Genomic DNA, 26,457 nt, shown 5'->3' with positions numbered 1-26,457 from the left:
AATAGTTTACTTTTATAGTTTTACCATATAACAAAAAAAGAAACATTGTTTTATGAATGTTTTGCTTTACTTTGTATTTTTGTATGTTTGGTTGCCTATATTGAAAAGTTTTGAGGTTATGTATTGTAGGCTGTTCATATTTTCAACGCTTACATCCGCCACTGGACGGTTTATCTCTTTTGATAGCATATCTATGCGGATATAATGTACTGCGCGCCGTTATCTAACAAATACACGCTGATATTTTTCTGGCGGGTTGTGCGGGTTGCGTTCATCGACGCGGAGGAGTTTATGACTCGTGACCGAATGAAAAGAGCGAAAGAGAGAATGTGTAGGAAAAAAAAAGAGTGACAAAAGTTTTGTTGACGACTTTTTGAACTCAACATAACCTAGATTGCCACTATGGTGAGTTATAGGCAACCCACTTTACACAAACAAACAAATCCTAGTGTCTAGACTATAGACGTAATGGATAAAAGTGAAAATACATTAAATACGAAATTATCCGGTCAAAACACTTCCCTACCGAGTTTTTTGTTTGTTTTTTTTCTTTCTTTGTGAAAATAAAGTAAGAAGTGGAAAAGAAGCAAACGTTTCAATCACGTCCATCAAAGCGAGTGCTCATCGAACTACTACTACATATGTAGAGAGACAAAAGCCCGAGGACCTCAATTCACACATCGCACTTTTATGTGTTTTCGTTTATAGTGGATGCGTCCGAAGAGCATGAAAGCAATAGCACCGTGGTCGGGAATAATGTTGACGCGTAAATCAATTTCATCTGCGAGTCTTTTTTTCTTTCATTTTCTTTGTGAGCTGGGTGCTTTTTCTTTGCAAGGGAGTAAGTAATAATTTTTGCCAACAACAAAAATATTCAGTTACATTGCATTAATGTGGAATGTAAAATGTAGTAACCTGAAACCAGTAGACATGCAGTCATGCAGTCAGAGCTCAAGCAGATTAAAGACGTTTTATCTCACTGTTTGCGCTACATTAAATTCACCGCAGTATTTCGAAAAGCTCTTGTTTCAAGTAGAGACCGCTCACATATTACGGTGGATCTAGGTCAGAAATATTTTTATTTTGTTTATTTTAGGTTTAAAATTAATATAATTCATTAATTTAATAATTATATCGTTGTTTTCTTAGATAATTTGAATTTTAATATGAAAAATGTAAGTTTTTCGGGGTTTTAATCGTGTTTTGACAAAATGATAAAAATTTAAACTTTAATAATTGTTTTTGGGTAGATAGAAAAATTTTAGGGGTTGAAAAATATACTGGGGTGGTAAATAAACTATTCTGCTATAAATATTGACAAAAATATTTGTTATCACTCTTTTAGTTTGGAAGATATTCAAGACTTTGAAAAAAAGATTTGCGAAAAAATCACAAAAGTCTAAATTTTAACATTTTTATGTCAAAACTAGCTTTAACCCGCGGCTTCGCTCGCGAATATCTAAAATAATGAAGTTGCTTCCGTACGCGTCTGTAGTCACAGAAGAAGTAACAATGAAGTAGAATGGCGGGAAGTTTAAAATGGCTGAAAGTATAGTCTATGGAAGTATAGTGTACAGTCTCCATAGTGTAGTCAATTGGATTTGATGTTGACGTAGCTGTCGGTAATACAGTGTGATAATACAGTGTGATGGTACTATAGTACTTAGGTTTGAGCTTCATTGCTGGAATGCTAGATGGCGTTAAAGTAGTCAAATAGCCTGATGCCGAAGTATTATTGGCTAAACAATTTCTTTATTTTATTTAAAAAATAATTTTTTTTATTAAATAAAAAGTAGCCTATAACCTTTCGGGGACCACTAAGAATATGTGTACAAATTTTCATGATGATCGGTTAAGTAGTTTTTGCGGGAAAGTGTAGCAAACATCAGGACTTTCGCATTTATAATATTAGTAGGGATTAACAATTTTTAGGGATGTAAATAGATTTTAATTAAAAAATCTACCTTTTAGATACAAATTAAAAAGCCCAACAATTTTTCCCTTTACTAATTTTGTTTTTAAATTATAATAATTAATTAGTTAATTAGTAGCTTTTGTTGGTGTTTTAATTAATTCAAATTAATTACTTTCATTCTCTTTGAAAATGAACATTTGTTTGCATTGTTTCTCACAGCGTTTATCTTAGTGCTTTTATTTGCAATTTTGAGGTTAGAATTTACAGCTAGTGTGTGTAGGGTGTTTGGCTGTTTGGGTGCTGGTGGCGCACTGACATTTTAAGACAGAATCCAATCTCGTCTGGCAACAACCGGAAATGCGCTTTCTGAAGACATCTTTGCGCGTCTTCGACTATTTCTCTTCGCTGTTCGTTGCACTGACTCGACTGACTTTGAGAGTTGAAATTGAGTGACACAATGCAAAGTGGAAAATTAAATTTTCTTTCGCTTTGTGCGCGCCGTGCGCGCGGCACATCCATTATACATCTTGCAAATCGCAATGTGTGCGTACACAAAATTACGTGTAAAGCAAAGTTTGCACATTAATAAATATTAAATCATAACTATTTATATACACAGAATTTATAAATCTCACAAAATTTGAAGTTTTTGTGGTTTTATAACCAAAATAATAATTGTAGGGGTTGTAAATTATATCAGTTGGATAAAATTGATATTTTTCTATTAATATTGATAAAAATATTTGTTATCACTTTCTTAGATTGTAAAATATTGAAGAATTTGTAAGAAAATTTTAAAAAATCACTAAAAACCCACAAAATTAGAATTTTTTTATTTTTTATAACCTAATTAATAATTTTAAGAGATTTTGAATAATTCTATGTGATAGAGGCATTCTTTGGAAATAAATTTAAAAAAGAAAACTTAAACAACCCTTATATTTCAAGAGTTACAGCGATTTTTTACTTGTTAGTAAACTTTAAAAATATGAAAAAAATTCAACTTTAACCCCTATTTAAGGATGAATTTTCATATTTTTTTAAATAAAACTTAATTATATTTCATAGAGAAACTCTTTCTTTGCAAGATAAAAAAAGAAAAAGAAAAATCCGTTTCATAGATCCCAAGATATTTACAATTTTTTATCAAGAAACAAAGAAAAATTAATTTAATTCTGCTAATTTTGCATATTTTCACGTGTAAATACACAAAATTACTTGTAATTTAAACTTCACACTTCAAAAAATATTAAATCATAAACTATTTAAGATTTAAACCCCCAAAAATTTAAAATTATAACTTATAACTGATAAAATATGAGTTGGGTTGTAAGAAGCGTTATTTATGTCGGGATGTAGAGTGGAAAAAATATTGAATATGTGCCAAGCAGTGCGGAGTCGAAAGTCCTTCGTCCTTGATCGTTTGTAAAAGATTCATACTAAAAGCTCGCGTTGGATATAAACCCCAAAATATCTTATTTATTGTTATAAATTACCAGAAATCGAAAATATTTCTGTTTTTGTTTGTTATTAGTATTATTAGCAGTTCTGTGATAAATTGGCCGCTGTAGACGCATAAATATAATTGATTAATGATAAATGGTGTTATATCGAAAGGCAATTAGCAATTTAATTACATGAATGCGTGTTTTTAGTGGTACATTTATTATTGATTCGATTATGTGCAATTACAATAAATCAAAATTATGCAAAACGCAAAATTTACGCAAATTTGTAGGTTTTTGTGAATTTTTTTGCTGTTTTAGGGAAGTTTTTGTTGTAATAAAAAGGTTTTTATATTAAATATAAATAAAAGGTGAATGGGTCTAAAGGAATTTGTTTAGAAAAATTATAAAACCTAATAAACCTAAAAGATACAGGGTGTTTTTTGTGCAAAATCAAAAATTTTTACAATTTTTTTGATACAAACTCAATTTAAGGGTTCGTTTTGAATAATTTTTGTAATTTTTTCTAGGAAAACAAATAAAGAGTTAACTAAACTATCATAATTTGTTGAAAACTATAATCTAACATTATTATTTGTTGAAATACAGCGTGTTCTTTAAGAAAAATCGAATATTTTCATTCAATTATACTTTTAAAAGCAATTTCAAAGCTGTTTTCATTAAATAAATACCATTTTCTATCTCAAAACATTATACCACATCATAAAACTATAAAAATCTGTCAAAAAATTTCAATTATCTCTATTTGTTTATAAATTATAAGCAAAAATGTCCCGAAATTATCTAAAAATTTGCCTTTTAACGTCCCAATTCGCGTTGAACTGAAGTTGAACCCCGGATAAAATGACAAAATGACAAACCCTGAAGACGTCAGACGACAAAACGACAAAACGCAAACCTCCAACCGCCGCGCGCAATGCACCCCGCAGGCAAACACTAAAATATACCCTTATATTCGCCGCTGAGGGTTCGCAAACTGCCAAAAACGAACGAGACGCAGAAACATCTAAAAGTCTCGGCAATCGTCGAGACCGGCTACACAGTGCGGCGCAGCGCAAAGCGAATAAATGTCTCGTTTAAGGGTTGTGCGAGAGGGCTGGCGAGGGTTATGAATAACGCATGATATAACATGATGCGTCGCGTCACACACGATGACATCGAATTTGCAACCGACCTCCTCATCAAATCCAAAGAAAAAAACAAACACAAAAATATACAAACACGAAGGTAAATTTCAATAAAATAAGGTTAACTTATTAAGAAACTTTTTCGCAAGACAAATATTAAAGTCTGAATTGAAGAAAATTGCAGTTGAAAGGAAATAAGATGGGGAAAAAAGTTTTCATTGTCTGATTCTGTATGAAAATGAATCGTTGAATCGCGGTGCACATTCGTACGAGTAGAGTGCAGCTGCTACCCGACGTAGAACGGAATAAGAACATTGCGAGCCCTAAAAACAAAGCCTGCACCGGTCTCAAGGGGCTAGATTTCAAGAAAATAAATCCGGAAGTAGGAAATCTAGCTGTTGCCTTAAATTCAAATCATTGCGATGTGAAAAATGTTATTTTTTGCGGCGTTTTATTCGCGTGTTTTCATAGAATGATAAAAATTCAAACTTTAACAATTGGTTTCGGGCAAGTGGAAAATTTTTAGGGGATGAAATTTATATTGGGGGGATAAAATGGCTATTTATCTATCTGAATTGATAAGAATATTTGTTTCTAGTGTTTTAGATTGAAAGATATTGAAGAATTGGTAAAAAATCGTAAAAAATTCTCGAAAAACACAAAAAATTTGATATTTTTTATAATTTTATAGCAAAATTAATAATTTTAAGGGATGTTAAATAATTCTATGAGAAAGAGACACTCTTTGGCTATCAAACTGAAGAAAAAAAACTAACACAACCCTTATATTACAAAAGTTATAGCAATTTTACTAACAAAATGCAAATAAACTTCAAAAAATGACAAAAACAAACTTCAACCCTTATTTAAAGGCGAATTTTAAACTTTCCCAAATAAAACTTATTAATATTCCACAAAACAACTCTTTCTTAATAAACCAAAAAAAGAAAAATGAAAATCGCCCCCATGGATCCCAAGATATTCATGATTTATTATCAAGAAAAACGAAATCAATTTAAAAAGCACATTTATCGTATATCACCCACTTACAGCAAGTCCAAACAAAGATTGATTTATTTTTAAACAAGCGCTAGTCACTTAAGTCAAAGAATGTAAATGTCGCTGCACAAATTGATTTCTCATGCAAATTTCGCATCTCATCAGAAAGCGATATTCCAGCACGCGATATTCCAGTGACGGATGACGAAGGGTACGATTTTTTGACAGCTCCGCGCGCAAAACGGATACAACTGATACAATCTCGCAAGTCTCTCGCGAGCAATGAAGAGTAAGTGAACAAGATGGCTGCCATATTGCATCCATATTGCTATATTTTGATTTATCACCACTTCTAGACTTGTCACTCTGCTGTTAAACTTTCAACATTGAGTGCAGTTTAACCCATGACACAGCAAAAATTTAATTTCACATTTATGCAACCAAATATACTCGCAATAAAAAAATGTTTTCAAAATGAGATTTGAAATGCAAATAAGTGTTGGCAGCGAATAAAAGGGTTTGTTGAATTCATAAGCGTCGTTTTAGCGCCTTCGCGGACGTGTCCCGCGTGTAAAACACGCTGGAAACGAAGAAGTTACATTTAGAAGAAAAGCACGTAGCACTTTTCTTACATTCTCTCAACATTTACTTAGATAGGCAACTCGACACACTCGCAACACACAGGCGTAAAGTTAATAAGTTTGCCTACGTTAATAATTTAATTATAAATTAATGTTTTTGCGGAAATCAATTCGACGGAAAATATATTGGAGTATATAGTGTGTGCGTGTGTTGTTAAGGATGAGACTTGATGGATTTTCCGGCCGGTTTGGCGCGTGTTGATAGATAAAATATTGACAGATATCGGAGTCATCGCTCTGATAGATGGATTACACACTATGGCAATACACAACGCACAGAATATACTTTTATAGTAAATAATATTATTTTGTTATTGATTTTAGATTTTTTGAATTTTTTTGAAGGTTAAGACTTGTAATGTTAAGTTTTAGGTTATAATAGTAATAAATATAGGTTATGAGTGTGTGTGTAGTTGCCTAAGTTGTTTTTTCTAAAATTATCCTAAAATACAGGGTGTTTCATGCAGTAAACTCAAAAAATTGTACTAAATCGCAATTTTTAAGCGCTTTTTCATGTTTTTTGATCGTTTTTTTAGGTTAAGTTAATAATAATAATCTAAACTATCATATTTTGTTTAAAAATGTAACCTAACATTATTATTTCCTACTTAAAACCTAAAATATAGCATTTTTCGTATTTTTTGACTTCCAACATTCATAATCCTAACTTCTGAGCGATAATACTTCTAATTTAAGGTTATGAGTGTTTGCAACTTTGCCTAGATTGTTTTCCCAACCATGTCACGAGTTATAACCCTGTTACAGTCATCAATAAGCAGAAAAAGCAAGTGTGAAGAGATTGAAAGATGACTTTCACAAACTTACGACTTTCAGTCATAAATTTCCTTATAATATTCACAAAAACATAAAACACACTGTATATATAAATATAATTCGTCCAGTCTGCATCCATTTGCATAAACATGTCGAGTTCACTCTCCACGCACCCTACACGTATGAGTATAACACGTTAAACGTAAAGTGTGTTGCCTAACATCCAACATGTCCTATACTTCACCGCAGTGTCACGTGTACCCAGCTAACAATGAACAATGGCGTAAAGTAAATATAAGTAACAGTCCGCATACACATAATACACATTATACACACCCCGCCATTTTTTAAATATAATAAATATTATTCATATACGAATACATTTATTAGGTTTAAGTATTCGTACTTTGTGTATTTTGTATTTCGTGTGTTTTTGTTTTATGTCTGTCATTGCTGTCACGAACGCGCACGATCGTAAATCATCGACGCACTCAAGCGCGCACGACCTCTGGTGCACTGAACTTGAAGTATACTTCTACGCGTATCTCAAAAGTCGTTAACGTTTTTTCTCCCCAGCGCAACTCTTTAGTTTTTACCTACACTTTATTATATCTAAGTTTATTCAGTTATTCAATGGAATATTTATCATAAAATTAAAATATTTTAAATTTTAAATATATATATACAGTGTGTTTTTTACTTTTAGGGAAAATAAAGTTTTGTGTAGTGTATGTTGGGTTGCAGGTTATTTTTCACGCTGCGGCGTGACAGGATAAAAAATCGCCCGCAAACAAGCACGATGACGTTAAGACGCTGCCCGCCATCTTGTGATGTATGCGATCTGTCGCTTTATAAACATCGGCGACGGCATCATTACTTTTACGCGCCGACTCATTTGTCAGCGGGCGGCGTTCATCCGCTTTTAAATTATCCTCGCCCGTCACCTAAAACCTCCGAAATTCGCGGAGTGACAAATACGACGTGGAACGACTGCATGCGGTAAAAGTCTCATACGCACATAACCACATTATATACCAAGTGTTAAATATTCACCCAAAAAAACAACAAAAATATATAAATAGAATAAAATCACTGACCTTCTCAACAGATTGTCCACCGTAGTCATCCGGACTGGCGATTGTGTTGCATCCGGCTTTGCGCAGGCGCAGCTTGTTTACGTGGAACGCTGAGCCGTAGCAGTACATCAGGATCATTGTGGTTGGAAAGTAGAAACCGCACGCGGCGAGGATACGCAGCGACGCCTGCGCGTAGAACGGCTCGCAGGCACTCATACCAGTCGGGTTGAAATAAAATCCGCCTCGTGGCAGCACCAGGATGGCGAATAGTGTCACTGACATTATCCATGTCATGCTTATTATTGCCACACAACCCTGAAACAAATTTTACATATATAATCATTGTATGCAACCAGATATCCCTACTAATATTATAAATGCGAAAGTCCTGATGTTTGTTACACTTTCACGCAAAAACTACTTAACCGATCATCATGAAAATTTGTACACATATTCTTAGTGGTCCCCGAATGGTTATAGGCTACTTTTTATTTAATAAAAAAATTATTTTTTAAATAAAATAAAGAAATTGTTTAGCTAATAATACCTTTGCATCTGGCTATTTGACTACTTTAACGTCATCTAGCATTCCAGCAATGAAGCTCAAACCTAAGTACTATAGTACCATCACACTGTATTATCACACTGTATTACCGACAGCTACGTCAACATCAAATCCAATTGACTACACTATGGAGACTGTACACTATACTTCCATAGACTATACTTTCAGCCATTTTAAACTTCCCGCCATTCAACTTCATTGTTACTTCTTCTGTGACTACAGACGCGTACGGAAGCAACTTCATTCTTTTAGATAATCGCGAGCGAAGCCGCGGGTTAAAGCTAGTACTACATAAATGTACATTAAGTTGCATATATTAACACAAAATGCAAGTTTAACTACTAAAAATCTATTTTTACGTTTTATAAGCGTGAAAATTAATTTAAAAAAATTATAAACACAAATAAACATCAATTATTTTTTTCCCTGCGTGTTCATTTTTGTTTTCCCTTTCAACATCCATCATCCCGAGTCAAACTCACTTTCAATTCGCTTCACATCGCATAAACGACGCATGTGATTTCGTTTTTACTCACAATCAACCCTTTCGTTTCACAACCCCTTTTGACAGTTATTTTTTGGTGGACAAAACATGACCAGACGTTAACTGATTCATATAAATTTTTAAAACCACAAAAAATATACAGAGTGTTTAAATAATTAAATTATTTTATCTAAAATTGAATTAATTGGTTTGTAAAGTGGTTTCACTTGTTTTTGTTGCTTTTACTCGTACCACCAGATATAAGTTTAAGTTAAAGTGGAAGTTTAAGACTCTTTGCAGTTAAAGTTTCGGCCCACAACTTAAGTTGCGAGTTAAACTGTTTCGTAGTACTCGTGGGCGTCGCGAGCAGACCTCTCCGCGGTTGGGGTGCAGTGCAAATTAACCGTTTAAGCATTTTCGGCAAAGATTAATCGATTTCGAATTAATACGCGGCAAACAACTTGCAAACGTGCAACTTGCAAACTACTAAATATTGCAAATCTTTGCAATTATACTAGAAGTAATAAACTTTGGGTTTATTACGCGCTAATTATTAGAAAAACAAGATTTGATGTTAATTTTTTGGGATATTTAATATCCTGTAGACGCGTATAAATAATAAAGTTATTTCTTGCGCTTGGAAAGCAATTAAAGTTTCGAGTTCGGGGATAATTATCAAATATAATTACTGGAATACCTAGTAGCAATCAAAGTCGGACTCAACTTTCGGTAATTAAATTTAGTTTTGATGTGGTAATTGATTAAGAATGAGATATTTTGTTACTTTTTAATGTAAGACCGGATTTTTTGTTTAAAATTTAAAGAAAAATCGGTTTTAAAAGATATTTAAATTTAGAATTTTACTCAAAAATTATTAAAAATTATTTAAAATTTTATGAAAACCGGTTTTTGTTATAAAATACCGGTTTTTTTCAATAAAATTTTATCAAAAACCGGTTTTTAAATAGTTTAAAATTTTAAAAATTATAATTTACTAAAAATGATGCTAAAATAATTCAAGATTTTTTAGAAAACCGGTTTTTATTTTTCATAATACCGGTTTTTATTAAAAATACCGGTATTTATGTCCATATGCAGAATTTTCCATAAATCTTGAGCAAGTAATATTTTATGAGACATAAAATATTTAATTGAACATCCATATTTGCGCAACAAGCATAGTAGTATAACCAAAACCGGAAATAATAAATTACGACTACAAGGACTCACATAACGCCATTGTTTTGTTTGAATTAGAACATAACAATCTTAAACAGACCCACTCTACACATACACTACAATTGTACTCGTACGCTGTGCATTTGATTCAGGACAAATTCATGTTGCTGCACTCGTCCTGTTTAGTATTCCACTAGCGCGCGGCCATTTTGTAATTACGTCCCACACAGCGCATAAACTTGTATAGGTGTCTTTTATTCTATTTATTTCATCGTATTCCACATTTTATGTGCAGCGTTTGAGGTTATGTGTTATGTGTTATGTGTTATGGGTTACTGTTACACTGTAGGGTAACTTCGGCAGTAAGACAAAAGTAATAAAACAATAAAACAATAAAGCAATATGTGAGGGAGGAGAATTTGAATTTGCATATAGGAGTGCAGCATATAGAAAACGTGATAAATTCGTTTCTATTCAGCTTTCGGAACAATTGCGCACCACTTTATACTGACTAAACGCTGAAAGTTACAAAAATGTTTATTTTGTAGTTATAAAAAGAAATTTGATTGATTTATTAAGTAGAATTTTTGTATTTTTAAAATATATTTAAATTTTGAATTATTTTTGGTTTGTTTAAACTCAATTTTGATTTTTTTTGTGTTTCTATCAAAGAAATCTTAATAAAACTTAAATCAAAATCATTTTTCCTAAATTTTTGAAAATTATCAATTTTTAATGAAAAAAATTGCCAAAAACAGCGCATCTATTAAAAATATCTATTTTTTAGTTTTAAAAATAATCTAAATATTGATTTATGAGAAATAATATTTATGTTATTTTTATAAATTTGAATTTTAATTATTTTCCGCTTTGTTTACATTCTATTTTAATTTTTTCCGCAGTATTTTTATCGCGGCAAAAACGTGCCTTTTAGCTTTTCAGCGCCTGGACCTATTAATGTCAACCAACATTTGAGCGTGGCTTAAAATGCAAATATCAAAATATCATAAAATATAGAGTCAGGAGAACCTGAAACCTCCAGAAGCCACCACAATATCAAAATAATACTAAAAGCACTTGAGGGCTTTCAAAATTCAATGTCAGCACAGATAATTTCATATTAAATACATTATCTGACATTAAACAATTTAAAAATGGCATAAATATTATAAATACTAATTTATTATTATTTTTGTTATAAGATGTTCATTATATTGTGTGGTATTGCGTTTCATTTTTTCATTTTTATACATTGAGAACAAGAAAAGCTCTCAATTCTTTTCGCAATTTTATTTCTGCTACACCGGAAAGCCGGAAATTGGCGATTAGTATTATATGACTCTCTTTATTCTTCTTTAAACAATAAAATGAAATAAAATAAAATGACACATACAAACTGTACCAATTGATTTTATTTTATTTTTATTTTTTATTTTTTATTGTAAAAGTTTACTATGTGATGGAATGTGAACGTAAACTGTGAGATCGTGAGAGTATTTCCGGCAGCGTGCTGCAGGATTACAAGGATTAATGAACCGATGCAATCGAATAAATCTTATTGTTGCGTGTTTACGGCCGAAAAATAAATAGAAGCGGAGAGAGTTCAAACCAGACAATGCGATTGAATTTAAACTTTCATGATGACAATCAACTACATGTACTACCAAGCTAGAAATAGTTATAGTAGTAGTAATACTAATAGAAAGTTTATTGAAGTGGAATTAATTTTATTTATTATTTAATTAGAGATTAAAGTTTTAAATTAAAAAAAAAGAAGAATACACACTGTATGCTTTAAAGTAATTGCACGTGTACGCGCACGTGCGCTCGTTCACGCTCGGTTTGAGATGATTGCCTCAATCGGAAGGAAACGGGGAAAATCATTAATGAAACTAACTTTGAAGTGTAAAAAACAAAATTAATTGAAGAAAATTCCAGTTTTTGGAAATTTTAAAACAACATTTTTCAAAAATCTTTGAAAATTTATTGAAATATTTGAAATTTTTTCTCATTTTCTCATTCTCTTTTGAAAAGTCTTTAAAAATCTATAAAAATCTTTTAAAAAAATTTGAAAAATACATATTTTTCCTTGTTTTTGTAATAAAATATTAATTTCTCTATCAAATATATTTGAAAATCCTCAAAAATGTATGAAAATCACTATTTTTGTCACATAAATTGTTTTTTATTTTAAATTTTATTCTAATATCCGGTTTCTCAATATTATAGATAATTTATTATAAAAATATGAAGATTTCTTTGTGATTTAATAAGGAAATTTGAAAATATAAAAGCACAAAATACCAAACTCAATATTGAAAACAAGGTGAGAATCCCAGTAACAAAATAAACAACCCGGGAAACTCGGAAAATGTCGCAAAACTCACATGGGAATCTGGGCCAGCAGGAAATAAAACGATTTCTACGATTCTACATTGCAATACCAAAAGGGATGCAATAAAATCAAATCAAATAAAAGTTTTCGCAATTTTTTCCCAAATTCTTACAATATTGCTACGATTCTGCTTATATTATATACATATTTTTCTCCACTAGATGGCGCAATACTTCCACATAACCCTACTATAACTTTTAAGATGTAATTATTCCTTAAATTAAAGCAATTTAAATGTAGACATTATAATTATGTGATTATGACTATGAGACGTGTGCTTGAGATGATCAAGAGTTTAATTCAACTCGACATCGAATTGAGTCGAGTAGGTACACACGAGACCACGACTCAAGGGTCTACTACACAAAGAGACGCAAAGAGGATAAAGTCCTCGCTTTCCACCACCTCAATCGCCTCCGACAACTTGAACTCAACTCAAACACCTTTCTTTTTCAAGTGTAAAGGAAGGTGTAATATTATACTCATTAAATATAATTTAATACAATAAAAATAGGTTTGATGTTGGGTTATGCTGGATCATGTCTTGAATAGGCAACCCATTATTCATATTTACATAGTTTATTAATCTTTTATGTTAAAAATATTAAAAAAACCGGTAATTTTCAATAAATTAAAAAAAAATTCTTGTTTTTCGTGGTTTTGAGACACAAAAGGTGATACTTAAAGCACGGGCGACCAAAACCGTGACTAAAGTACTTTACTCACGGGTTTTAGTCACGAGGAGGAGCTTGCTACTCACGCTTTTAATCAATCTAAACAAAAACTCACTTTTTCCACTTGATACCTAATATACGATTAATAAATGCCGGTTTTTGTAAAAATTTATAGTTAAAATAGTATTCTATTGTTTGTTTTTAAAATAAATGTCGTTGATATGTGTTTTGTGCATGTTGTGATGTCACTTGCATTCGCAATATTTTTATTTTTAATTTTTCCATTTTCATTCTGTCGGCATGTCTGCAGTGTGCTCCGGTTATTTCATTAGTTAGTTTTGGAGCAAACCGGCTAAAAATAGACTGACAGTGCAGTATAATACATCCGACATTAACCACTCTACCACTCCACTCCGCCATGCTACCCCTTCGGAAAATAGAACAACATGATTCGCAACTCGGTTGTGAGCGTTGCATAAATTGAAGTCTATATTTAGACTGTTGACTTTATCATGAATATCATCATTATTTTATTTTTATAGAGATTTATTTAATTTTATTTCATTTTATTCAGTTTTATTTGAATAGCATCAAAGAATATGATTTTTCCGGTTTTATTTTATTTTGTGTGTGTTATGAGAGCTGTTTTTTAATAAAATATGTATAAGTAAGGATATTATAAGTAGTTTTAAGTACACTTACACTTTAAGAGATGTTTTGCTTATGCAGTGCTTAATTTCATTAACATTTACATGAAAGATGAAAGATTTTGATGCGTTTGTGCAAGTGCTCGTGCATATTCTACAGTGAAATTCTGTTGAGTGCTGCATACACTTCAGTTATTTTAATACGTATAAAATATTTATTTTCATTTTATAAGGTTGCGTAATAAATAATAGATGTGATTTTGTGTCCCAGATATATTTCTTTTCTATCTCTTTTAGTTTACGAGATACTCGCAATTGAAAACATTGAGCACAAAACAAAAAATTGTAGTTTTTAGAATTTAGATCCGCATTTTTGAGCAGTAGAAGTGACTCGTATTCAGGGCACCGTACCAGGGTAGCGGTAGAAGTGACTCGTATTCAGGGCACCGTACAAAGGTAGCGGTAGAAGTGACTCGTGTTCAAGGCACCGTATGAGTGTAGCAGTATAAGAGGCTCGTATTCAGGGTACCGTACAAGGGCAGCGGTAAAAGTGACTCGTGTTCAAGGCACCGTACCATCGTAGCGGTAGAAGTGACCCATGTTTAGGACACCGTACGTGGACGAATGTATAGCTAACTCTCATTTAACCCTATTTTTAAAATACCCAATTTAACCAGCTTATCTTATAGAAAACTTCTCGTAGATTAAAAATATCAAGAACCCCCCCTTGGCAATTTTTTCTTAAGGATGAAAATTTAATCTTTTAGATTTCCGTTTTAACTAGTCTATCTTATACAGAATAGTTCGTAGATTAGTCTCTGCGGTTTGTACCTATGTATCGCTTTTAGTTTACGAGATATTCGCGATTGAATAAAATGGGCAAAAATTGACAAATGTCACATTTTAGCACTTTTAGTGGCGTTTTTTGATCTTTTACTCTAGGAAATATAACTATTTTATATTTTTATCTGATAGAGAATTTTCCACTCTATCATAATCAGCAATTTGTGGGTTCCTATCGCTTTTAGTTTAAGAGATATGAATTATCAAAAATCGTCGAAAAAAAGTATCAAGCACCCCCCCTTGGCAATTTTTTTCTTAAGAATGAAAATTTCATCTCTCAGATTTCCGTTTTAACTAGCCTATCTTATAGAGAATAGTTTGTAGATTAAGACGCTTCGATCGGATCTTAATTATCTCTTTTAGTTTACGAGATATTCGCGATTGAATAAAATGGCCAGAAATTGACAAATGTCACTTTTTAGCACTTTTAGTCGCGTTTTTGGTCTTTTACTCTAGGAAATATAATTATTTTATATTTTTATCTGATAGAGAATTTTCCACTCTATCATAATCAGCAATTTGTTGGTTCCTATCGCCTTTAGTTTAAGAGATATGAATTATCAATTGGCAATTTTTTCTTAAGAATAAAAATTTCATCTCTCAGATTTCCGCTTTAACTAGCCTATCTTATAAAGAATAGTCCATAAAATAGTCTCTGCGATTTGTACCTATGTATCTCTTTTAGTTTACGAGATAATCACTACCAAACTTTAAAAACTAATCAATATTTCATCTCAAAACCCAAAATTCTGATTAAAACTGATTTAAATAATTCCGCATGTTCTAAACTTCTTTCAAAAACCTATTCTTTCTTGTGCATTGTCCTAATAAAACCTCTTTCTCAATGGAAAGAAAGTCAGCAATAAACGGATGCTGATGCTACGCATATGTACCATAAGCTAAACGCTGAACTGCCGAAAATTGCCGCCGCCATTTCCATAGAATAAACCCTTAGACCTTAAAACCCGCCAACATAAAAACTGCATAAAATCGTCAAATGTCAATTCGTCGAATCATCGCATTCGTAGTAAACGCAAACGTGCACGACGTGACTATTTCGACAATGCTTGCAAAGAAAGAAAAAGAAACTCAAATAAGAAAGCAGCACGCCGCGCAAAAGTAACAGAAAAGAAAAGCGGAGAAACGGAATGCGAAAAGTACGAGTAAATGACATCACAATTTCGCAATTTACGAGAAGAACTCCACGGCTCAAAAGCAGTTAGATATTAAAATTTAAAGCGTTTCATTTGTCTGTTTGTTTGTTTGTTTTCATAATTTATTTATGATTTAACCCGCTGCTCTCCAGAATAATCAAACATCTCAAGGAGATAAAGATAAATAGATACTACAGGCGTATTTACCGACGAAATGAATTACAAATTACGAATTACGAGATGAAGAATGGGGAAAACCGGAAAATGAAACGAATGTTGAATTTCAAGTGTTCAATAACAAACAATAAAAAATAAAAAATTCAACCAAAAAATGAAGATAGAAACGAAAGAAATTAATATTCATTAATTAATAAAATCATTTATCATCATTAATTACGAAAAATGAGTTTAATTATAATTAATTCATACTTTCTCAATTTCTTTTTCTAATTTTTTCGAAAATTTTAATATTTTTGATGTTTTTTCTCATTTATTTTAACCCCCTGTATATATTTAATGATAAAAATATATTCTTACCTTTTTACTGGAGTGTTTATGATATCTGGCTGGATGTAGCATGCAGAGATAACGATCCATGGCCATACAAATCAAAATAACCGCCGATTGTTGACTGATTGCGCCTCGCAGTAATGCCTGCAACAGAATTAAACTAAATTTCACACACAGCGAAAGTAACAAGCAATTTATATGCATTGCATTTCTCGTACATCACACTATCACCCTCGCGCGGCCGTTATCGCGTGCCATCATTTAATTAAACTACAAATCCCACAATTATGTCGCGGTGCTCATATCACACGTTAACATCTTCCAACGTCAGCATCTTAATTCATCATTTATTTTTTCTACGAAAATATTATTTATGATTAAGAAAAAATTTAAAGTTTAATACCGGTATTTCGGTTAACCGGTATTTTTTAAAATTAAAATATTGGAATACCGGTTTTTCTAAGTAAATTTTTTGTACAATGAAACAAAAATTAATCCTTTTTTTAATTCCCTGCAGCCCGGAGGAACGTGAGCGTAATTTTATATAATTAAACCGGCTACACTCAATTAAATCCAGAAACGCGTTACTTTCCAGCGGTGCTGCCGGTGCGGCTGGTTGCCTAACGACCGCAGGGCTAACGATTTCAAAAATCTTTCCACTTTCTTTCCGCGGTTTTAAAACATTCGCGCAATCAAGTTTCTATTCAACCAAACTCTAACCTAATTGAAATCTAGGCAACCAAATGTACATTAAATAACATTGCGTAATATCACACCGAACATGTGTTTGATTAGCGCGTGATATTGGACAATAAATGTGGTTGTAGCTGAGGTCATTATTGAGGTTACGCACAATTTCGCCAGAGCTTTGAGCGCGTTTCCAATGCTTTGAAGCTCGAAAGCCATCCGATGTAAGCTTTGGCCAACGACCAAAATCGATAGCGCAAAGCACATAAACCCGATAGATTATCCAAACTATATTAAGATCATATATATTACATACTAGCTTTAACCCGTGGCTTCCGCTCGCGAATATCTAAAATAATGAAGTTGCTTCCGAACGCGTCTGTAGTCACAGAAGAAGTAACAATGAAGTAGAATGGCGGGAAGTTTAAAATGGCTGAAAGTATAGTCTATGGAAGAATAGTGTACAGTCTCCATAGTGTAGTCAATTGGATTTGATGTTGACGTAGCTGTCGGTAATTCAGTGTGATAATACATTGTGATGGTACTATAGTACTTAGGTTTGAGCTTCATTGCTGGAATGCTAGATGGCGTTAAAGTAGTCAAATAGCCAGATGCAGAGGTATTATTGGCTAAACAATTTCTTTATTTTATTTAAAAAATAATTTTTTTATTAAATAAAAATTTTCATGATGATCGGTTAAGTAGTTTTTGCGTCAAAGTGTAACAAACATCAGGACTTTCGCATTTATAATATTAGTAGGGATTACAACATAACCTATACGAAAATTGTTTTTAAGCAAAAAAAAAATAAAAAATGTATGCGGGGAAAAAGTTTTGTGTTTGAAAAGCTCTTGAAATAACTTGAAGAAATTCGCGATAAGTTAAACGTGAGCGCGTGTAGAAGAAAATTAGAAGAAGTTGTAATCAAGATTCAAGAAGATAGAAGACGAGAGCAAAGCGAAGAGCAAACCTCACGTTTTTTTCATAAATCAACGTCACCTTTAGGACTTAGCGGCTTGAAATGAAGAACTTCGCGTAAAAGTGAAAAAAAAAAGAACACAAAATGGCGTAAATGAGTCATTTTAGATTGAATCCTAACCTAACTTCAACTTGTGTGTATCCAGTTTGATGTATCAGTACGAGTAAGTAATATGATCGCTACGTAAATATCGGTTTACTAATTATAAACATTTCTCAACCTCGCCAACCACACGGAATTCAAACTTTATGCAACCATATATACATGTAAAAATATATATAAAATGTGGTTAGGTTTTGAGACAAAGTTTAAATCATGAAAATTATGAAAATTACACGCACGTTGTGCGCATTTTGAAGTGTTTGATGCATAATTACACGTTTTGTGCATTTAGTTGTGTGACTCAAACGCGACAAGTTTGCAACTGGAATTTTGCGCCTTTCATCCGCTGTGTGTCGGTAAGTTAGGGATGCTTCAGAGCGTTTTTGCGCTCGCATAATTCACGCCGCTAAATAGATTATACTCGCGTACGGAGTGCAGCTGCTGAACTCATTGTTTCACTGGTTTACTGCTGCACAAGTAGTAAACTACTTTTGTTCGAATTATGATTTGAGGAAAATTTCAGCGTACACAAGTCGTAAACTGCAGTTATTATAACTTTTCATTTAAAGTTTGTAATGGGGGTGTGAAATACCGGTTTTAATATCGGTTAACCGGTATTTTTTGTTTGAAATACCGATATTTCTACATAAAAGAGTAAAAAAAAGCAATATTTAAAAAATACCGGCATACTGAAGTACCGGTATCAATATACCGGCATTTTTGCTTTAAAAACCGGTATTTTCATTTTAAAACACCAAAAAATGCCTATGCACCAAAATACCGGTATTAAACTCAAATTTCCCATCCCCAAGAGTTACTCTTAGGTTATCCACGCAATAATGCACTTTAGGTTGCATACAATCGTAATATGAAATTAATACGATATGCAAATCTAATCGTAGTGGCTATTATTGCGCAATCAAATCAAAATGCACAATACTCACCTGAATTTGACAGACGAGCTCGCCGTACGGCCAGCAGCCGCGCAGCGAAGGCACGATGGCGAACGGCGTGACGAACAGCCCCATCGCCAAGTCGTTGCTCGCCAGCGACGTCAACAAGTATCGCGGCTGTCGACATCGAACACAACGCAAATCGTTAACAAAACCCGCAAATCGATTAATCACGAGTGCATGCAGAAAATATGCAAGCACAACTACGAGTACTACACTCTAAACAAGTCTAAAATGAAACTGTTGCAATCGATCGTGCTAAACTCGACTGGACAATCGCGAATCACGCGATAAGAGTGACTTGCAAAACAACAAAACAAAAGATACGCACTATGCGCATCGATTCACGAAGATGCACGATCGATATTAGGAATTGTAATGCTTAGTTAACACTTATTCTAACCCGAGTCGTGCAGTCGTGCAACATCGCGCGATGACTTGCATATTAACAAGTTCAGTGGTGAGTATCACTGTGACAAACTTTAACCTTTCACTTTTAGTAGACAAACGTATAATATTCGCGACTGACAAAACAAAAGATACGATGATACACGATCGTGATTCGGATGACAACAAAGCTACCACTACACTTATTCCAACCCGAATACATAATCGTGCATCATCGAGCGTTGAGTGTCACCCAGTGATGCCACCACTGATCCCACCCCTTAAACTTTCACTTATACAACCCAACATACACCAAAACACAAAACACACTAAATACAAGTTATTTTACCTGTGAATGTATATATTTCGAATATCGCCGACTGTTGATAACCAATATAAGCAGTAAATTCGCCAGTAGTACACCAAGCGTAATCAGGAACACGATCAACCCTTGTACGAACTCCGCAGGGCCCAATCCCGCAATCAAACCGACATTATGATAGCGCGGATGCGTGCAACTGCTGTTCTGCAAAGCGGGCGCTACCAAGATGGTCGTCTTGTGATGCATAGCGCCTGCGTAAGTACCCTACCACCTTCTTTTTACTTCTTTTCTTATCAAATATTAAATATTAATAAAAACAAATGCTATCTTAACAATCTCACACTTATCGCGCACATCACTTTCGTATCACCGCTTCTTACGTGTGCTTATTTCAATTGCTATCTGAAACATGGAATAATCCAATATTAATCGTGCATAGATTATGATTATCGCGGTAATTACCTGTAAGTGCTTAATTGTGGATGCATGTCGTGCTGGCGGTGCTGGTGGTGCATTTTAATCGGCAGGTGTGAATTGGGTTGCAGCCAAGGGCAGTAAATTGAGGTTATAATCAATTATTTCAATTATAACCTCAATTGTGACATTTTTGGAGGTTATATTCATCTGGAATCAAAATTTAGACATTAATTTAACATAAATCCGCCATTTTGCTATTAAAACTGTCAGAAAACTCAATTATTTCAATTATAACGTCAATAGTGACGTTTTTGTAGGTTATATTCATCTGGAAATGAAATATTTAACATTAGGTAAACATAATCCGCCATTTTGTTACTAAAATAGCAAAAAAAAACTCAATTATCTCTATTATAACCTCAAAAATTAATTTTTTAAGGTTAGGTTAGGTATATTCTTCTAGAAATAATATTTTAACATGATTTCAACATAAATTCGCCATTTTGTTATTAAAACTGTCAAAAAACTCAATAATTTCAAATATAACCTCAATACTAAAGTTTTTTGATGTTAAATTAGGTTTATTCATCTCGAAATTGAATATTTAACAGCATTTCAATATAAATCCGCCATTTTGTTGTTAAAAATGTCAAAAACACTCAATTATTTCAATTATAACCTCAAAAATTATTTTTTTAGGGTTAGATTAGGTTTATTCTTCTAGAAATAATATTTTAACATGATTTCAACATAAATTCACCATTTTGTTATTAAAACTGTCAAAAAAACTCAATTATATCAAATATAACCTCAATAATTAATATTTTTGAGGTTAGGTTAGGTTTATTCATCTGAAAATGCAATATTATCATTATTTTGATATAAATCCGCCATTTTGATTTTTAAAATCATTAAAAAAACACAATTTTTCCACTTTTAACCTCAATAATCAACTTTTTCGAGGTTATGTTAACTTTTTCCATCTATAAACCTAATATTCCCCATAATATCCACCATTTTGATTTTTAAAATCATTCAAAAAACTCAAATATGTCAATTATAACCTCAATAATCAACTTTTTTGAGGTTATGTTAACTTTTCTCACTTGTAAACCTAATATTCACCATAATATCCGCCATTTTGTATTTTCTTCAATTTAAATCTAATATTATTGTATTTATAAACACGGATACCGTTAAGATTCCCTCTTTAATATCCTCCGCGTCCTGTTTACCCAACGTCCGCCATCTTGTCTCACTTCCTCCCGCACTGGTTAAGCACGTGACGTGGCGCGGTGCGATTACGATTAGATGAACGCATAGGGACAACAAAACCGTTTAAGACTATAGTTGGGATACAGTTACGCATCCTGAAGGACGCCGAGGACCGCCGCCATTAATTTCGCCGCGAAATTGCTTCCATTAACATAACATCAAACATAAACAACAATTATAGCAAATTAAACGCACTCAGAGTGCGTACGCGGTTTAATACTGTGCGGTTTAATATAGGCAACCAAATTTACACTTTTGTGTTATATATGGGTATAAATGTATTGTGGTGTAGTGTGGTGTGGTGAGGTTATGTTTGTTTGTTTGTTTTGTGAGTATTTTATTTCTTTCAGCGTGGAATTAACTGTTTGTTGTTTTATTGCGTGTAAAATATGCAAATATGCAAATGCACGTGTAGAGGGAATAAAAGAATATGTTATGGATTGTTTACATGTGTTGAGAGGATGTAAAAAAATTTAAAATAGGGGTTAAATCATGGTTAATCCTGAAAATAAACTGGAAAATGGAATAAAACAAGAGATTTTTTGTAGTAATTATTGAATAACTCATAAATGAATAGAGATAAATTATTAATTCTTGCAGCAATTGATTTTCTGATAAATTCTTTATCTAATTATCTTTAAATTTTGTATTTATCAGTTTTATATACCGAGTAATCACAAAAAAACTAAATTTTTGAAAAGTAAAATTTTTTTATACAACAAATGATTTTTGTTACTAATTGTTATATAACTCATAAACAAATAAAGATACATTAATAATTCTTTTAACAATTGATTCTCTGATAAATTCTTAATATAATTTCCTTTAATTTCTATATTTATCATTGTTATATACAGAGTAATCATGAAAAAACCTAAATTTTTGAAAAGTAAAATTTTTTTATACAATAAATAATTTTTGTTACTAATTATTAAATAACTCATAAACAAATAAAGATAAATAATTAATTCTTTCAACAGTTGATTCTCTAATAAATTCTTAATCTAATTATCTTTAAATTTTATATTTATCATTGTTATATACAGAGTAATACAAAATAAATTTTGATAATTTAAATTCATTTCTGTGTTTTATATCCTCAGAATCCTTTCAAATTGAAAATCTATACTTCCAGATTGTCGTAATGACGATAAAAGGTGACTAGAGGGTTGAGGGTGAATCAAGGGTGAATATTAGCAAAGGGTCGCCGTTATTTGAACCGCTGGTGTCACAATTTTAATCAGATTTCTGTTTTTGATTGAGTACCACCATTCTAATTCTTAATAAATTAATTTCAATCATTAATTACTTAATAATAAGCTCAAAAAAATCAATAATATTAAAATTTACCACCAAAAACAACTTGTAACAAAAACCGGTTAACCGGTATTTAATTTTTTCCAATACCGGTATACCGAAAAACCGGTATTAATATTAAAATACCAATATATTCTTAACTACTAATATTTTTCAATACAATATTACTTCCAATAAATACCGGTTAACCGGTTTTTTAATACCGGTATACCAAAAAACCGGTATTAAACCCAAAACTCCAATTTCTCTTAACCAAACAATTTTGTTAAATATATTATGTTACCGTACTATCCCTACATGTATCCGCCATCTTGAAAATATACAACCCAACATACTATAATGTCTATAATGGCGTCTAAATAGTAATTCGAACAAACAATCTCCGCATCACGACAATATCCAGTCTACCACGCTTTGTTTGTACGCTGTATTTATATTTCCACCAACCTTACAGTCACAGCATTCACTATTCTCCTACTCTTATGTGTATGTGTGTTGCTTTGGTTGCCTACATTGCACTACACTCCACCATTAAGTATGATATGTGCTTTATTTGCTATTTGCACGTTCCTTGAAAGCGCATGAATAGCTCGCGATGTAATGCAATGCAATAACACACAATACTGATAACAAAATTTACCATACTTTATATACGTTTATATTATATCATGGAGTGAATAATGTTTAGTATTTTTATTATGTTCTTCGTCTTGTTTAGTATTGTTGTGTGTTTGTGGATTATTATGAATGTATTATGAAAGAGGATTCGCGCATTAGCAGCGCATTATGTCGTTACTGCTTTATCGCGTTTACGAATTTATGTGTACGCTTGCCGCCGCCACTGCCGCCGCTCGCCGCCGTTTTGTACCAATAAATCTCCATTGTGTGTGCAGCCGGCGATGAATGCACTGGCGGGCGTCGAGATTTACTTCGTTATTTGTTTTTGTGCCTAAATCTGATGACGTCACTCACATTGATATGTAATAAGTTGTCTACATTTATAGGTTAGGAGATTATTTTGTAGACACACCCCTTACAACCATATAAACACGTTTTTATTTTGTCTTAACACATTTAGTTGTGAGCTTAGTTTTATTTTGATTTTTATTAGAGGGCAAAAGATTTGGAGGATTGGCGAACCGAAACGCGTCTACAACTCTTGGAAAGAGTGCAGTTTTACGAGGTTTTTTTGCTTTTGTTTCCCAAATGTGCTTCACGATGCTTTTTCGATGATTTTTTCGGAATTCTTTCCACTTGTTCAGCACTTTCACGACTCCTCCTGCACTTTACACATTTGGCACACGTCCTTAATGCTTTTTTTCGATATATCACACGCCAGGCTTTAATTAAACGTGAATTATATGTTTATTTGGTTGTCTATTTGTAAATTGTGTATATTAGGTTGCAAAATTTACCATATTGTATCAATAATTAGAAAAATCGCTATTTTAACCGATATTTTTTCTATTTTTAAAAATTTAAAAAAAAAAATTAGTTATTTGGTTGCACACTTTTCATTAAAAACGTCGTGCAATTAATTTCCTGCCTCAAAATAACATTTCGTTAAAAACCTGTGAAATAACCGGTTATTTTATAACAATACAAGTGAAAACCGATATAATACCGGTAATTTTTACATAAATAATTAAGAAAACCGGTATTTAACCATTTTTTGTTCTTTTTTTTTATTCATAACTAAAAATAATTTAAACGTAAATAATATGTTCATTTAGTTGCCTATTTGTATTTTATGTATATTTGGCTGCATAATTTTCATTAAAAACATTATTCAACCATTTTCCTAACCCAAAATTACTTTTTGTTAAAAACCGGTGTATAAACCGGTTATTTTTATATCAATATTTAAGAAAACCGGTATTTAACCAGTTTTTTGTTCTTTTTTTGAACTTTTTATAATCAAAAATCAATTAAACATAAATAATATGTTCATTTGGTTGCCTATATGTAATTTGTGTACATTTGGTTGCATAATTTCCAATGCATTGTTCGCAGCGATTAAAAACGCCGTGCGATTATTTTCATAACTCAAAATTACGTTACGCGACGAAATAAAAACCGGATTGTTTATGTGCTCGGGATTTTTCGCATTTTCACATCGCGCGCAGGACGAATATCACACAGCGTCGCATCCGCGTGTTGTAATTGATTTTAGAATTACGGGACAATTTAAATAGCGAGCGTTTGCAGTTGAATGAGATCACAAATCATGCGAATGTGAAAACATGCTCTGTTGTCCATGATTTTTCCTTCTCATTTTTCGGTTGTTTATTTGCGCATGCGCGGAGAAGCAGGACACATTTGTTATAATACTATTAATTAAATTATGAATGTAAATTTATGACGATGGTAAAACACATTTATTATCATTATCATTGCTCACATAAATTAAATTTTAAGTTTTTTTAGAGACAAAAATGAAAAATAGGTCATTCAAGGACATAACCTTAATTAATAGCTCAAAAACATCAAATTTCTTCGTTAATTTCAGAAAAAAACTAAAATTTCGTCAAAATTTCTTACAATTGATAAGAAAATTTAGTGATAACGATAATATTATGAAAAAACAAAACAATTTTAAAGTTTTTCCCTTAAAAATCCAAATTCTACAATTTCTAACCTCACTTATGCACTATTCTCATTATATGCAACCAAATATACATATAATTCACACTCTTGTTACTTCCACGAAATAACTAAAGTGTGAAGCATTTCGGGTCGAATATAGAGTGGTCAAAGTACTTGCTTGCTTCTCCTTGCGCTTGCAATGCCTTGAAGGGCTTTACAGCCAAACCACAACCATCCCCTCCAGCCACAACTAAAATCTCTCCGCCAGAATAACCAGGTCTAAATTATCACTATCTACTATCAGCGGAGAAAAGCCAGAACTAGGCGAGTACGTAAATTCAATTATTACTCTGCTGAATATTCAAATATTGCACATTTCAATATTTTAACATTTAACACACATAAAACAACACGGACGCATTGTATATCGATGAATAAAATATGCAAATGTTCAATAATCAATATTCAAACTGTTTTTGATGTGTTTGACAGGTTATCAGCTGTCAAATGTAAATTTTAAACACAAAATATAAAAAAACCGGTATTTTAACCGGTTATTTTTAAAACCGGTTTTTCTCCCTTTTTCTATGCAATTTGTTAGCGAAACTTAATGTTACCCTGTTTTAATGTGCTTTGTGAAGCTCTTTACGTCTTGCTTTCTTTCTTGCATGCCCAACTTCCGTTTTTCTACCACGCAGCGCATAAATCACTCACCGCGCCACGGTATCACTGCAACCACCCACCAAACAACACTAAACAAAGTAGTTGCAGCAAGAAATAGGAGCGATGCGGAAGGCGGTCGCCAAGATTTGCATCCATTTACATGCACTCTGCGCATTTTTACACCACATAAAGCACAATTTATATATTGCAGAGTAAAACCGGTATATATTTATGCCTTTTCTTAATTTTATGAAAACCGGTTTTTTAACTGGTTACATTAATACTTTTAAATCTGTATTATTTAATGTTTTTCTTGATTT

The 26,457-nt window shown here is 32.3% G+C and overlaps 1 protein-coding gene across 2 annotated transcripts in view; it reads right to left on the bottom strand.

Annotated features, from left to right (window-relative positions):
- The window catches only part of LOC135801399 (trace amine-associated receptor 9), a 39,977-nt gene that overhangs the window by 8,971 nt on the left and 4,549 nt on the right, over nt 1-26,457 (bottom strand). The window contains exons 2-6 of one of the 2 annotated variants that reach the window (XM_065314872.1): nt 20,342-20,503; nt 19,907-20,281; nt 19,162-19,287; nt 16,477-16,593; nt 8,020-8,313 (exon numbers count right to left, since the gene is read on the bottom strand). In XM_065314872.1, the coding sequence (XP_065170944.1) occupies nt 8,020-8,313; nt 16,477-16,593; nt 19,162-19,287; nt 19,907-20,125 (756 nt within the window). In that variant the 5' untranslated portion in view covers nt 20,126-20,281; nt 20,342-20,503. The remainder of the gene's footprint in view (nt 1-8,019; nt 8,314-16,476; nt 16,594-19,161; nt 19,288-19,906; nt 20,282-20,341; nt 20,504-26,457) is intronic. The other variant, XM_065314873.1, reaches the window with a different exon arrangement.

Source organism: Atheta coriaria, unplaced genomic scaffold (assembly GCF_025399875.1).
Source record: "Atheta coriaria isolate IRGN ID8LTWV9N9 unplaced genomic scaffold, Caltech_Dcor_3.1 hic_scaffold_10_pilon, whole genome shotgun sequence".
Lineage (NCBI taxonomy): Eukaryota > Metazoa > Arthropoda > Insecta > Coleoptera > Staphylinidae > Dalotia > Dalotia coriaria.
This window is presented reverse-complemented; position numbering and strand designations above follow the sequence as displayed.